This window comes from Urocitellus parryii, chromosome 5 (assembly GCF_045843805.1).
Source record: "Urocitellus parryii isolate mUroPar1 chromosome 5, mUroPar1.hap1, whole genome shotgun sequence".
NCBI classification, from domain to species: Eukaryota; Metazoa; Chordata; class Mammalia; order Rodentia; family Sciuridae; genus Urocitellus; species Urocitellus parryii.
In genome coordinates, this window is record NC_135535.1 from 183,815,285 (window position 1) to 183,829,736 (window position 14,452).

Sequence of the window (14,452 nt, forward strand, 5' to 3'; positions counted from 1 at the left end):
TTTATCTGGGTTCTAATCCAGACACTTCAGAAGTTAACTCACTAAAGCAGGTAAGCGATAGCATGGCCAGAAGTATAGTAAGTAGGGAAACAGTTTGTAATTTAGATATACTTGGAGATTTCTTTTTTTTTTTTATTGGTTGTTCAAAACATTACATAACTCATGACATATCATCTTTCATACATTTGATTCAAGTGGGTTATGAACTCCCATTTTTACCCCTACTTGGAGATTTCTAACACAAGAAAAAGATGCTTCAATTAAAAAGGTCAGAGAGGGTCAACCCAAAGAGTTATTTCCAAAATATCCTGTGACTAAGAAATATTTTTCATTTTACATGATGCCAATACATTTAGAGGAAGTAAAACTATAGCAAAGAGCCATACAGAGGCTAAACCTTCCAGATAAAAGCAGAAAGAACAATGTCACAAAAAGTTACAGACATCAAGTCCAAAACACAAGTACATCCTTACAGAGATTCCATCAAGTCTCCCTGACGTCTTCCATATGGGCTCTTCTGTAGCTCCATGATTTCAGTGTGCAAAGACATAATCTGATCCTCAAGGTATCCAATGACACCAACCTAAAATATGATGAAAACACGAAGAAAATAATGGATTTACTATGACATAACACAAAACAAAACTCAGATCTTAAGGATAGAGAATGGTCTGTTGTGGTAGTAGTAGAACTAAATAATATAAAACACTAATTCTGTTAAAATGTTTTTATCCTTTGATTCTGACAATCTTTCACATAAGAACATACTTATTCCTATACTTCTCTTTTCTCCCCTGACAATATTAAACTACAAACATTTTCTTATTCCTCTAAAGAAGAAAAAAGGTAGATGTGTTACTAACAAGGCAAAAAAAGTAGCTACCAAAACAACCGGTAATGCTTGCAACTGAGCTTCAGGATATCAACCACCCCACCCATATCCTCCAGGAAATATCTACTGACCCCAGAATGTGACCCTAAGGACAGCAATAAGCTAGGACCATGGACAAACATACAAGATAAGGAAGGAATCTGCCACCTGGAGAATGATCTATACCTTGGCAGGCTATATAAATTTATTGTCTAAACCAGTATAATTTTGAGAGTGAAAGGTACTACTATTGATAATTATAGGAAGACAACATGTATAAACTGGGACTATCCCAGGTAAACCAGGATGTGCAGCTGTTTAAACAAGTCATAAAAATAATAGCGATAACCGCCATTTATTATTAATTCCCACCTTCATAATCCTATTAAAATTAATATGTATAATATAATAGAAACTGAAGCTTCATGAAACCAAGTAATTTGCCCAAAGTCCTTGTTTTTATCTATTACAGTACCTTCCTCTCTATATACAAAGCATCTACTAGGTATCTGTCTGAATTTCAATAATGACAAATATATTAAAAAAATTATATATCAAACCCAAAGGCAATTTCTAAGGGAGACATCAAGAATTAATAAGCTCAAAGAATCAGCTCAGTGCTTTTACCTCAGCATAGTGATTGGCCTTTTCTTCCATTTCTTTCCATGCTTTTAGCATTTTTTCTGAAGCTTAAAAAAAAAATTCTAAATTGGTTATCTCAGAAATAGCCATAGCTTTAATTACTAGCCTGCCTGCTTCCTTGCTGTATCAACATCAAAGATCTGTCATGTATTTTGTGTCCCCTCTCCCCCAAAATATGTTGAAGTTATAACATCTAATACTTCAGAATGTGACCTTATTGGCAATAGTGTCATAAAAGATATAATCAGCTGAATGCTCTGGAGAAGGGTGGGCCCTTAATCCAATATGAGCAGTGTAATTATTAAAAGAGATACAAGAATACGGATACATAAGGGGACAATGCCAAAGGACAATAGAAGCACAGATTAAAGTGCTGCAACTGTAAGCCAAGGAACATCAAGGTTTGCTGGCAAACCAGAGGAAGCTAGAATAAAACAAGGAAGGATTCTTCACTACAGGTGTCAAAGAGATGATGGCTCTGCTAACATATTGATTTTGGACTTTAAGCCTCCAGAACTATGAGACAATACATTTCTATTATTTAAAGGCATCCAGTTTATGGTATCTTGTTGTGAGAAGTTCTAGAAAGTAATACAGATGTTTTCTCTTTAAAAAAAATTTAGAAGTAATACACGAATATGTTTTTAAAAGATCAAACAGTACGCCGGGTGCGGTGTGCACGCCTGTAATTCCAATGGCTTGGGAAGCTGAGACAGGAGGATTGTGAGTTCAAAGCCAGTCTCAGTAAAAGCAAGGGGCTAAGCAACTCAGTGAGACCCTGTCTCTAAATAAATATATAAAATAGAGTGGGGATGTGGCTCAGTGGTCATGTGCCCCTGAGTTTAATCCCTGGTACATCTCCCTCCCTAAAAAAAGATCAAACAGTATAAAAGGATATATAAAAAAAGAAAAGACTCTCTTCCTCCCCTCTACACTAAACCCCAAGGGATATCACTATCATATATACACTTATTTTTTTTTTCAGTTTTCCCACTACTCAAAGTAGCACTGCCAATTAAAGGTCCAAATGATCTTTTAATAATAGAACTACTTCTTATTATTTGGATACTGGGGATTGAACCCAGAGTGCTTTACCACTGAGCCACATCCCAAGCCCTTTTCCTTTTTTATTTTGAGAAAAGGTTTTTCTAAGTTGCTTAGGGCCTAAGTTGCTGAGTCTAGTGAACTTGCACTCCTCATGCCTCAGCCTCCCAAATTGGGATTACAGACATGTGCCATGATGCCCAGCTTATTTCATTCTTTTAACAGTTATACAATATGCCTTTGACAAATCAAAGATTTTTTTAAATGTTTTTATCAGTGCATTATACTTATACATAACACTGGAATTCATTTTGACATAATCATTACAAGTGTGGAAATATAATATGCTCCATTTCAGTCCCCAGTACTACCCTTTCTCTCCCTTCCTCCCTCCTCCTGTTTCCCTTCCTCTACTTTACTGGTGTTTCTTCTATTTATTTATATTTTTAAAATTAATGCTTTAAGACATACATAAAGGTAAAATTCACTGTGGTATATTCATATATGTAAAGTGAAAGACATTTTAATGAAATAATTGCAATGTTATTCACCAGGATGACTATAATACATAAATAAAAATAAAACATCAATTATATAACCAACTTTTTATTTGAATTTTAACTGTGCTTTTTACAGTTCCTTAGTAAATTCCAAGGAAGATCAAATATTGGAAATCTGGAGACTACATATAATAAAAAACAAAAGGACTCCATTGTAAATGGTTTGGAAGGAAACAACCTTGGAATTATTTGTTTTATTATTGATAATAAAATAAGTTGTTTATGCCAGTCCACCTGAACTGCTATGCTAAAAACAAAATAAATAAACAAAAAAGCATAAACTAGGTAGCATATAAACAACAAAAATTTATTTCTTGGTTCTGAAGGCCGGGAAATCCAAGATCAAAGCACCAGCAGATTTGGTGTTTGGTGAGAGGCTACTTTCTGATTCATAGATGGCTATATTCTCACTATGTCCTCACATGGCAGAAAGGATAAGGAAATCTTACTCAGGCCTCTATTATAAGGGCACTAAGTTAATTCATGAGGGCTCTTATGCTCATGACCTAAATACCTCCTGATGGTCCTATCTCCAAGTACCATCATGGTGGGAGCCAGTTATTTCAATATATAAATTTGGGTAGGGGGGACATGAACATTCAGTCCAGAGCACTGGCTAAGAAACTGCCCTAGTATAGATTTTATATCCAGTATAGATTTTGTGTTTATTTTTAAAACAAGATTTGAAATTCACAGATTCTTTAATTGTTTTAATATTATTTAGCCTTTTTAAAAAGGAGCTAAATAATCTCATTTCAATTATGAAGCTAAGTTGCTCAACTTAGGAATTTTTAAAAAGAGCTAATATACAAAACAAACATGGTTTATGATGATCTAAGTTATCCTGTCTCGTTTTAAATGTGAAAGTAAGTGACAACTGGCGAGTCAAGAAGGTACGACATCAGATGGCTTCAAGAGGCTAAACACTCCTTTACACATTATACCCAGACACTTACATATCCCATAAGTCATCTGTTCACTATATCTCTCCAAGTCAAGCTGAATGCTTTTGTGAAAAAACTCCAATTTAGCTTTCAGTTGCTGTGATGCTGAGATCAAAGTGTTCTTCATTTTTGTCAAGTTAGCATTATATCTAAGAAGACTTAACCTAAACCATAACAAAACAAAACAAAAAATATTACCAGCATTCAGAAACATTGGATAAAAATTTTAAAACATAAATTACTGAAGGCCCAAATCTAAATGTCTGCTATCAATCTATGAAAAATAACTCATCTCTAGAATCTTGTCTCAGAAGACTTCCTGCCTCTGATATTATGTGATAAACAATCTTATACTAGGACACAGGATCTACCACTAAGTAAGCCATTGCAATTGGACAGCTTCAGACCATTAATAAGAAATCTATAAGTCTGATCAGAATATTACATTTCAAATTGGTTCAATATTTTAGTATTGCATGCAACATTGATTAGTGAAAACTGGCAATATTAATTCTTTTTTTATGTAATATTGCATTTTTTATACCTTTATTTATTTATTTTTATGTGATACATGTTAGGCAAGTGCTCTACCACTGAACTACAACCACAGTCGAAGATTAATTCTTGAGTATATTTTGCACATGATATTGTGCTTATAAAGAACAAACTCCACTTACATTGCTGCTCTTTGTCCCTGAAAGAGCCTGCTATAGTCTTCTTTTAGCCCAGATACATAGTGCACTGCTTCAGCCCATACTTTACGTAGCTGTATAATTGGAAGCTGTATTTTGCTATCTTGTACTATAGACAAAAAGATGAGGAAAATGGGAGGTGAGTTACTTTTGACAATGTTACAGTTCATTTACTACTCTCTGTGATTTCTTGTCCACAAAAACAGCATTTCCACAAATGTCAGAAACAGATATTAGAAAGTATTTCTGCATTTCCACTTCCAAATAAGGTTACTGGGTACCTGCAATACACAAGCCCAGCTCCAAATACAAGGGAAAATAAAAGTGAATGGCATAATCACTACCCTCACAGTTGTAGATTATTCCTATATCTGCCCTATTTTCTTGTTTCTTTCCAATCTGGAATTCTCTTTTATTCTCTCTGCTAATCCAAATTCTTTAATCTTTTCAAGTTCTAAATCAAGTCCTATCTCCTCCACAATCCACTAGTCTTTCCTGTTTCTAAATAATAAATATCATCTTCTGACCACCAACTCAGCTTCAAGAAAGCATACAGAATAAATGGCATATTAATAAGTTATGCAAGACTTTAAAAACTAATTTTTTATTATCTCTTGCCCATTCTTTATTCTCTAATAAAAGGAACTAGGGTTCTTAAAGAACTGCTTTAAGAATGGAGCAGAAACCATATAAGATGAACCTAGAAAGCAGTGCCAGAATATAAGGAAGTACTAAAGAAATGAAAATAAATAAATAAAACAAATTAAAAAACCCAATTCATTGATGGGGGCATGTAGAATAGGTAGAAGAGCCAGTGAGAAAAGTCCTTAATGTCTTTAGATAGAACAGTTTAAGCAACAAATAAACTAGTATTAGATTGTAATTCAAAGTATAAAATAATTATCCATGAGCTGAAATCAACAGAAAAAAATCACTGAATAAATTAATATATGGGAGAGAAGATATAAATCTCCCATGTAGAAGAATTTCTTTTTTAAAAAATATTTATTCTCAAGTTTTAGATGGACACAATATCTCCATTTTACATTTATGTGGTGCTGAGGATCAAACGCAGTGCCCCATGCATGCTAGGCGAGCACTCTACCACTGAGCCACAACCCCAGCCCCATGTAGAAGAATTTCAAATGAATTATGTAGATACTCTTCCCTGAAGGAGTGTAGCTTAACTTCCTAGTCCTTAAGTGTGGTTTTACACAGTGACTTCCTTTTAAAGAATAGAGTACATAAGGGAGAGAGGGAAAATTAACTGTTACTTGGAGAGAACTTAAAAACATTACTTCAGCCAGGTGATAAGTTCAATACAAATAGTAATAAAACATGTACTATGATAGTATGTACTTAACATGCAATAAAAATGTCACTTTACTTCTATGATCTTTCTCTCAAAAACACCAAAATCAGGCTGGAGATATAGCTCAGTTGGAAGAATGCCTGCCTTGCATGCACAAGGCCCTGGGTTCAATCCCCAGCATCACAACACACACACACACACACACACACACACACACACACACACACACATCTCAGTCTAAATCATAAGGAAAAAAAAAGAAATTCTAACATATCAGAATTCTATAAAAGACTTGATCAATCCTCCTCAAAACTGTCAAAGTCATCAAAATTAAAGGAAATTCTGAGAAACTAACACAGCGGAGAGAAGCTTAAGAAGTTACAACTAAATGTAATGTGTAGCCTCACTGGATCTTAGAACAGTAAAAATACATAAGGTAAAAATTAAGAAAATCTAAATAATATTACTTAATAATAACCCATTGGTTCAAAATTGTACCAAATGTGCCATACTACTATGTTAATAACAGGAGAACTGTATGTATAAGGAAGGGCAGTTACATACTCAATTTTTCTATAAATCTGGTTCTAATAAGTCTTTGGGCAAAAAAATGTTAAAATCTGAGGGAAGGGGGTTGACTTGAAAAAAAAATGAGGGAACGTTCTGAGGTGAAGGAAATGTTCTCTGTCTTGACTGTGGTGTGGTTTATACACACATATATACACACATATGTATATCATAAATTTGAGGAATAGAAACTATTCTTTGATTTAAAAGAAAGCTAATGAAAAGATAACACAGTACTGTAAAGATTACATGTATTTTAGCACCATGCCAATTTTGTTCTTGTTTTTTGGTACTGTGGATTAAACCCACCCAGAGGTGCTCTATACCACTGAGCTACATCACCAGCCTTTTTAAATGACTGATTTATTTTTTGGAACCAAATATTGAATCCTGAGGCGTTTAACACTGAGCCACATCCCCATCTCTTTTTATTTTGGGACAGAGTCTTATTAAGTTGCTTAGTGTCTTGCTAAGCTGTTGGGGCTGACATAAAACTTAGGATTCTCTTGCCTCAGACTTCTGAATTGCTGGGATTATACACATGCATGACCACGCCTGGCTTAATGTTTGAAGAAGGGTCTTACTAAGTTTCAGAGGTTGTCCTCAAAGTTGTGATCCTTCTGCCTTTGCCTCCCACATTGTTGGGATTATAGGCATGTGCCACTATACCTGGTTCTAATTTTTTTTTTGGTACCACGGATTGAACATAGGGGCACTTAACCACTGAGCCATATCCCCATCCCTTTTTTATATTTTATTTAGAGACAGATTTCACTGTGTTGCTTAGGGCCTTGCTCAGTTGCTGAGGCTGGCTTTGAACTCAAGATCCTCCAGCCTCAGCCTCTCAAACCGCTGGGATTACAGGCATGCCCTACCATACCTGGCCTGGTTCCAATTTTGTTCTTGATTTTATAATTTAGTGCCCAATTTTAGTTTGAGTAGACATAAATTCATTAAATATTTAACTTGTTCCAAAGAAAGAATCATCTTCATAGGATAAATTACAACATTTGATCATCAAGCAGTATTCTTAAGTTAAAATAAATATTTGAGAACAGAATGTAGCTCAGTGGTAGATGGCACTTGCTTAGCATGCATAAAGCCCATGGTTCAGATCCCTGGGCAGGGAGGCAGGCAGGAAATAAAATTTCACAGATAATAAATACTCATATATAAGGAAGGAACAGTTCAAAAGTAGATTTAATTAAGGGAGCGGTTTCATTTTCTTATCTATGAGATAAGAGGAATCAGGTAGTGATTTAAAATCTACCTTTTCAATTTCCAAACTACATAAATCTATTTTTTACCTCATATAGAAACCTCAATTATGAGAGATACAAAACAAAAACACTAAAAACACCATTTTTACTAATCATGTTGAGAATCAATACTATTATTTCAGGATTAAAGGTTAGCCACGAAATGAACTATACTTACCAATATAATTTACACAATCTGATAAACTTCTGGAAGCGAATGGCCCTTCATATACAGTCTTACTTTTATCAAACAAATAAACCATATAGCTATCACAGCCTCTCTGAAAAAGAAACAAACAATTAAAATTGTTCTTGAAAATCCTAGCCTTTCTAAATATTTTAGTACAAGATTTCTTACTTTGAAATGCAAATGAACAAAGTCAATGTATATCAACTACATTTTATAGATTTAAGGTCTAAACCTAGAGACGGGGAAAAGTGCGAAAATGAAAATGATCAGCATCCCAAAAGAATAAAATGAAAAGGCAAATTTCCATAAAATGAAAATACTATTTAGTAATCAAAAGGAATGAAGTATTAATACATGCTACAACATGGATGAACCTTAAAAATATAATTGTAAATTAAAGAATTTAGACATAAGAGACTATATTTTATGATTCTGCTTAAATGTAATGTTCAGAAAAGGTAGATCTATGCAGATAGAAAGTGGATTAGTGACCAAAGGGAGATTAACAATTAACGGACATGATGGATCTGTTGAGATGGAAATGTTTTTAAACTAATTTAAATTTATTTTAAAAATCACTGAGTTGTACATTTGAAATGGGTGAATTACACGATATGTAAAATATGCCTATATAATGCCATAAAAAGAAAAAAAAAGTCATGACACAATCATATTTACCACCCACCTATCCTCTGGCAGGATCTATGAGACTGCTAGTCTAATTTCATGGTCCTAGGCTTCAAATACAAGAAGGAAAAGAAAGTAGGAGATAACTGGCACCAAAGAAAAAGTCTTACAAAGTTCAAAACAATAAATATATCATTTATACCTTGTTTTCCTTGCAAAACAATGATAAGAGTCACCAGTAAGGCAAGACTTAAAAAAATTATATAAGATGTATAACATTCCCCAAGGAATCCCAATTATGTATCAAATCAGTCATAGAGCATGCAATTCCTTGGTACAGATTTCTTATCTTATCATACTCTAGAATTCTCTTACAATCCTTTCTATAGCACAGTAGGGTAACTATAATCTACAACAACTGATTATACATTTCAAAACAACTAAAGTAAGAACTTGAAGGGTGTGAACACATATAAATGATGATATTTGAGGAGACAGAAATGCTAATTACCTTGATTTGATCTTTATACATTGTATACATGTACTGAATTAATACTATACCCTATAAATAAGTAAAAATATTATATCAATTAAAACAAAAAAGAATTTCTTACAACTCCATCTAGAACACATTGAGAGGCTGGTTTCCGAGGATCTAGAGAAATTCCTGTCTCTGAAAGAAGTTCTTGAGAACCAGTATTTATTCCAGTTTCACGTTCAATGCGAGACTGTAGTGAATGAAGACTTTCATCAGGTGGTAACAAAAAAGAAATGATCTTTGCAGAAGTCATATTTAGGATGTGTACTATCTGTATAATAAGGAAAAAAAGATACATCCATTGATCATTTTCTTTGTAAATGATTCAGTGCAAGATATTAAGAAGGGAATGTGAACAAAAGGCATTATTCATTCTCCAAAGTGAGATTATCTGTAATTATAAAAATGGACATTCCGAAAACTAAAGAACAGAGTTTAGAGGGCTGGGTTGTGGCTTAGTGGTAGAGCACTTGCGTAGCATGTCCGAGGCACCGGGTTTGTTCCTCAGCACCGCATAAAAATAAATAAATAAAATAAAGTTCTTGGTCCCACTGCAACTGAAAAAACAAAACAACAACAACAAAAAAAACCAAGAGTTTACCTTTCTACTACAATAGATGTTAGTTCCAACAAATAAAATTTCAGTTTTAAGGCTGCACAACATCAAGTAATAAAAATTCTAATTAAAAAATAAAATGATACTTATTTGAGAAACATTATCACAGACCTAGAAGGAAATAATCTTATATATGAAGTGCCTAACTTACAACAACCATAGAGTTAAATGCTTTCACATAACATCCCCAATTAATTAAATCTCAATTTCTATCTTAGCAGAGAGGGCTCTAAGAAGTTAAATAGTTTGTTAGGGATCATACAGCTGATAACTGGTAGAGCTTGAATCTGAAATTTTTACTACCTCATGTTGCCTCAAGAAATAATCATCTGGTAGAAGAGATAAGCTACTTTTTCAACAGGAAAAAAAGTGTTGTTACCCTCGCAAGGCAATCAAATCCCTGAGCAGTGACCTACCTAAGGGCTCACAGATGGATAAGAAAACAGTCTTATTACTCTCACATAAAGTCCCAGTGATGGTAGCCTCATATAGGCAAGTCAGGCAGGGCTCTATCTAGGTATTTCCAGGTAAGCAAGGACAGTCACAGAGTTGGAGGACAGTCTTTTGAACACAATACTTCTTTTCCTTCCACTAACCTTAGATAAGCCATACAAAATTGATATTTATTTCTTGATTCCTTACATTGATTAGCATATGCAAATGATTAAAAGTATCTCTGCTGGAAATCCTTGCTAAAAAGTAAAGCATTAGGGTTGGAGATGAGGCCCAGAGTTAGAGTTCCTGCCTGGCATGCTTGAGGACCTGGATTTGATTCCCAGCACAGGGTTGGGGCAGATGGGGTAGATAAAAAGGCTTCCTTTCTTCTTCTTTCCTCTTAAAATACAAGGAGCCATGGGTATAGTTCAGTGACAAAAGTACATGCCTGGCATGAGTAAGGCTTCAAGTTCAATCCCCAGCAACATAAACCCCTGCCCAACCGACACACAGATTATATTGACAGCTGGGCATGTAGATTCACAGGATCTCACTTACCTAGCATGTGCAAGGCCCTGAGTTTGATCCCCAGTACTGAAAAAAATATTATAATTGACATTTTTCAAACACACTAAATTGTAGATAATAGTATCATAATCCCACTCCAAAGCCTGGGAATGCCTTGCCTGGTTTCAACCATCACTTACACAGAGTCAATTTTATTTCATCTATATGCCCCCTCATAGACCCCTCTACTGAAGTATATATTTTTTCTGTCTTTTAAATTCTTGATTTTGTGGCAATTTAATTTTTGATATGTAAAAATTATATATAAGATACACAATGTGATATTTTGATATACATTATGAAATGACCACATTTCAGCTAATTAACATATCTACTACTTCTCCATAGTTACCATTTTTATACCCTTTGACTAACATCACCACATTCTCTTCTGCCATCAGTCCCTGGTAACTATCATCCTATTCTCTGCTTCTATGAGTCTGACTTTTATTTATTTTTTAAAATTTTGGCCAGGTGGTTCATTGCCAGGGACCAACTACAACCAGGACCAGGACCAGGACTGTACTTTCCACAAAACCTCCCTAAGGATGAAGGAGTGGGAGACACGACATCTCTACCATGCACCCATGTTGGGCAGCTGGCAACACTCCAAGTTTGACTCATTTAGATTCCACATGTAATTGAGATCATGCATTATCTCTTTTTGTGTATTTCACTTAGCACAATGTCTTCCAAGTTTATCAATTGTCCTAAATGACAGAATTTCCTTTTCTATTAAAGCTGAATAATATTCCATTGTGTATATACCATATTTTCCCTATCCACTCATCTTTTGAAGGACATTTAGGTTTCTGTATCTTGGCTATTGTGAATAATGTTTGCAGTGTACACAGATGTTCAGATCTCTTCATAATCCTTTTTCATTTCCTCTTGATATCCAGAAGTAGGAATACTAGATCAATGATAGTTTTATTTTTAATTTTTTGGAAAGCTTTCATACTGTCTCCCATAATGTCAGTATAATTTATATTCCCATCAACAGTGCACAAGGGTTCTCTTTCACCATATCTTTGCCAACACTTGCTACCTGTTAGATTTGGATTTGGAATGTCCCCCAAAGGCTCATGTGTTAAAGGCACGGTTCCCAATAAAACAATGTTCAAGGTAGGGCCTTGGGGAAGTGATTAGATCATGGGGGCTCAAATCTCATAATGGACTAATCTATTAATAGATTCATAGCTGAATGAACTATTGGGGTTAGTGTAAACTATAGGAAGTGGAACCTACTTGAAGGGAGTGGGTCCTTGGGGGTGTGCCTTGGGGATTATATCTTGTTTTGGGCCTTTTCCTCCCCTGACTTCCTGGCCACTATGATGAGAATTTACTCCATCATGCTTTCTCCACCATGATGCTTGGACTCACCACAGGCCCACAGCAATGGAGCCAGCTGACCCTGGATTAAAACCTCTGAAACCATAAGCCAAAATAAATCTTTGTTCCTTTAAGTTTTTTTCACAGGTATTCTGCCACAGCAAGAGAAAGCTAACATACTACCATTTGTCTTTTTTATAATAGCCATCCTAATAGGAGCAACGTGACATCTCATTATAGTTTTGTTTTCTTTTTTGGAGGGGGGAGGGATTGGTTTTCTTGTGGCATAGGGGATTGAACCCAGGGCCTTGAACATGGTAGACAAGTATAAAACCACTGAGCTACATTCCCAGCCCAAAATGCATTTCCCTAATAATTAGCATTGTTGAGCACCTTTTCAAATGCCTGTTGACCATCAGAATTTCTTCTTCTAACAAGTGTCTATTTAGCTCATTTATCCATTTTTTAATCAGGTTATTTGTAATTGGCTTATTCAGTTGTATAGGTCCCTTGCCAAATTTAGGTATTAACCCCATATCAGACAAGTTTTGCAAATATTTTTTCCTATTTTAAAAGTTGCCTTTCCATTTTATTTAATATTTCCTTTGTTGTGCAGAATTTTTAGAATTTGAAGTGCATTATTATTTCTATTTACAAATCCTGACACTGATGCTTAAGTGGTGCTAAAGAAATAACAAACTGCTTTTATAACCTAAAATTGATCTTTTTAATGTAAATTCCAAATGTCATAACAAAATTGTCAATATTTCTCTTAGCATAACATTAAGAGACTTTCCTTTAATATATAATAAACTTTAATGTTTTAAAATTAATTATCTCTTACTTATTCTTTAAAATCAGTCCTATTATTATATTTAGGAAGTGTCCCTGAAACCTTCTGTATTATCATGAATAGTACTCAATACTTATACTGCACAACTTCACAATAATATTGATCCTTTGAAGATATTACTATTCTCCAAATAAAGAGAAAGTAAATATCTGCTCAGATTCATAGACAGGTAAGTAGTGGTGATGCAAACATAACTAAGTCTATAGGCGCACAAACCCCATAATGAGAAATCTTTCTCCATGCTCTATGACAAACATGCTCACAGACAAGTAGGAATGATGCCATAATTACTATCACAAATCTAAAAAAGGAAAATGAGTGGTGCACAACCAAAACTTTCAAAGGCAACATAAAGCTAAAGGCCTCACCAAGCCAAGCTTTGTTAACACACTGAGGAATGAAACCAAATCAAGAAGCTAGCTACTTTTTCAGTGTTAATCAAGAACGACATGAACATGCCCTCAAATTCACATTTAATCAAGTATTCCAAGATTAGATTAAAACCTTACATGAATATGAATTCTCATTTTAATGTTAGAAAGCCTGTATACTATTGGCACTCAATACATACAGAAAGACTGCAGATGAGGGTTGTTTCTGGGTATACAATATAAAAGATCTACACTGGGGCTGGGGTTGTAGCTCAGAGGTACAGTACTCGCCTAGCATGCATGAGGCTCTGGGTTCAATTCTCAGCACCACATAAAAATAAAGATATTGAAAAAAAAAAAAGAGATCTACACCTCTCACTCGTATCAATGAATAATTACTGAGAACCTGATACATACCTGTAACAGAATGCCATGATAGAAATGGAGTCAGGTTAGGGTGAGTGATTGTTAATAAAAGTAGTAAAACCAACCAATTGAAGAAGAAAATCTAAGTGCAGAAGCATGAGTAGAAGAAAAGAAATAATTAAAGAATATATAAAATAGGATTAAGTGACAAACTGTGTTGCAGAGACCATTGGGGGAAAAAAAAAGCAAGTTTAAGATATGCCTGTGTAGGTAAGGATATGTGTACAGACAGAGATCATATTGTAGAGAATAACATTCATCAATGTGCAAAAATACACAAGGGGTTTGATGGCATGACACAGTGACCAGTGACTACCTCTGAGTGAGGTAAAGGTTGACAAAATCAGGAAAAGACACATACTTGATTGGGGTGAACCTACATTAGGAAGCCCCAAAAACCCCAGGAAGATCAGTTTAGATATGTCTTAGTAAGCAAAAACAATTGTTTTGATTTCATGGATAGAAGAATATAAAAGCATTTTCAGAAGATGAGGGGTAGTTCATGTGGGATAGACTACAGGATGGAGAGTAAATATAAAGAATTAAAAGCCAGGAAGGAACCTCCCTCACCAAACCAAATCCAGTAGAATTAAACCTAAATGAATG

General features: G+C 34.6%; 1 protein-coding gene across 3 annotated transcripts in view; it reads right to left on the reverse strand.

The window, feature by feature from the left end:
- Chuk (component of inhibitor of nuclear factor kappa B kinase complex) overlaps positions 1-14,452 on the reverse strand; it is a 44,494-nt gene that overhangs the window by 10,250 nt on the left and 19,792 nt on the right. For all 3 annotated transcript variants that reach the window (XM_026394765.2, XM_026394763.2, XM_026394764.2), the window contains exons 10-15: positions 9,323-9,517; positions 8,070-8,172; positions 4,739-4,862; positions 4,074-4,225; positions 1,499-1,560; positions 474-583 (exon numbers count right to left, since the gene is read on the reverse strand). In XM_026394765.2, coding sequence (XP_026250550.1) covers positions 474-583; positions 1,499-1,560; positions 4,074-4,225; positions 4,739-4,862; positions 8,070-8,172; positions 9,323-9,517 — 746 coding nt within the window. The remainder of the gene's footprint in view (positions 1-473; positions 584-1,498; positions 1,561-4,073; positions 4,226-4,738; positions 4,863-8,069; positions 8,173-9,322; positions 9,518-14,452) is intronic.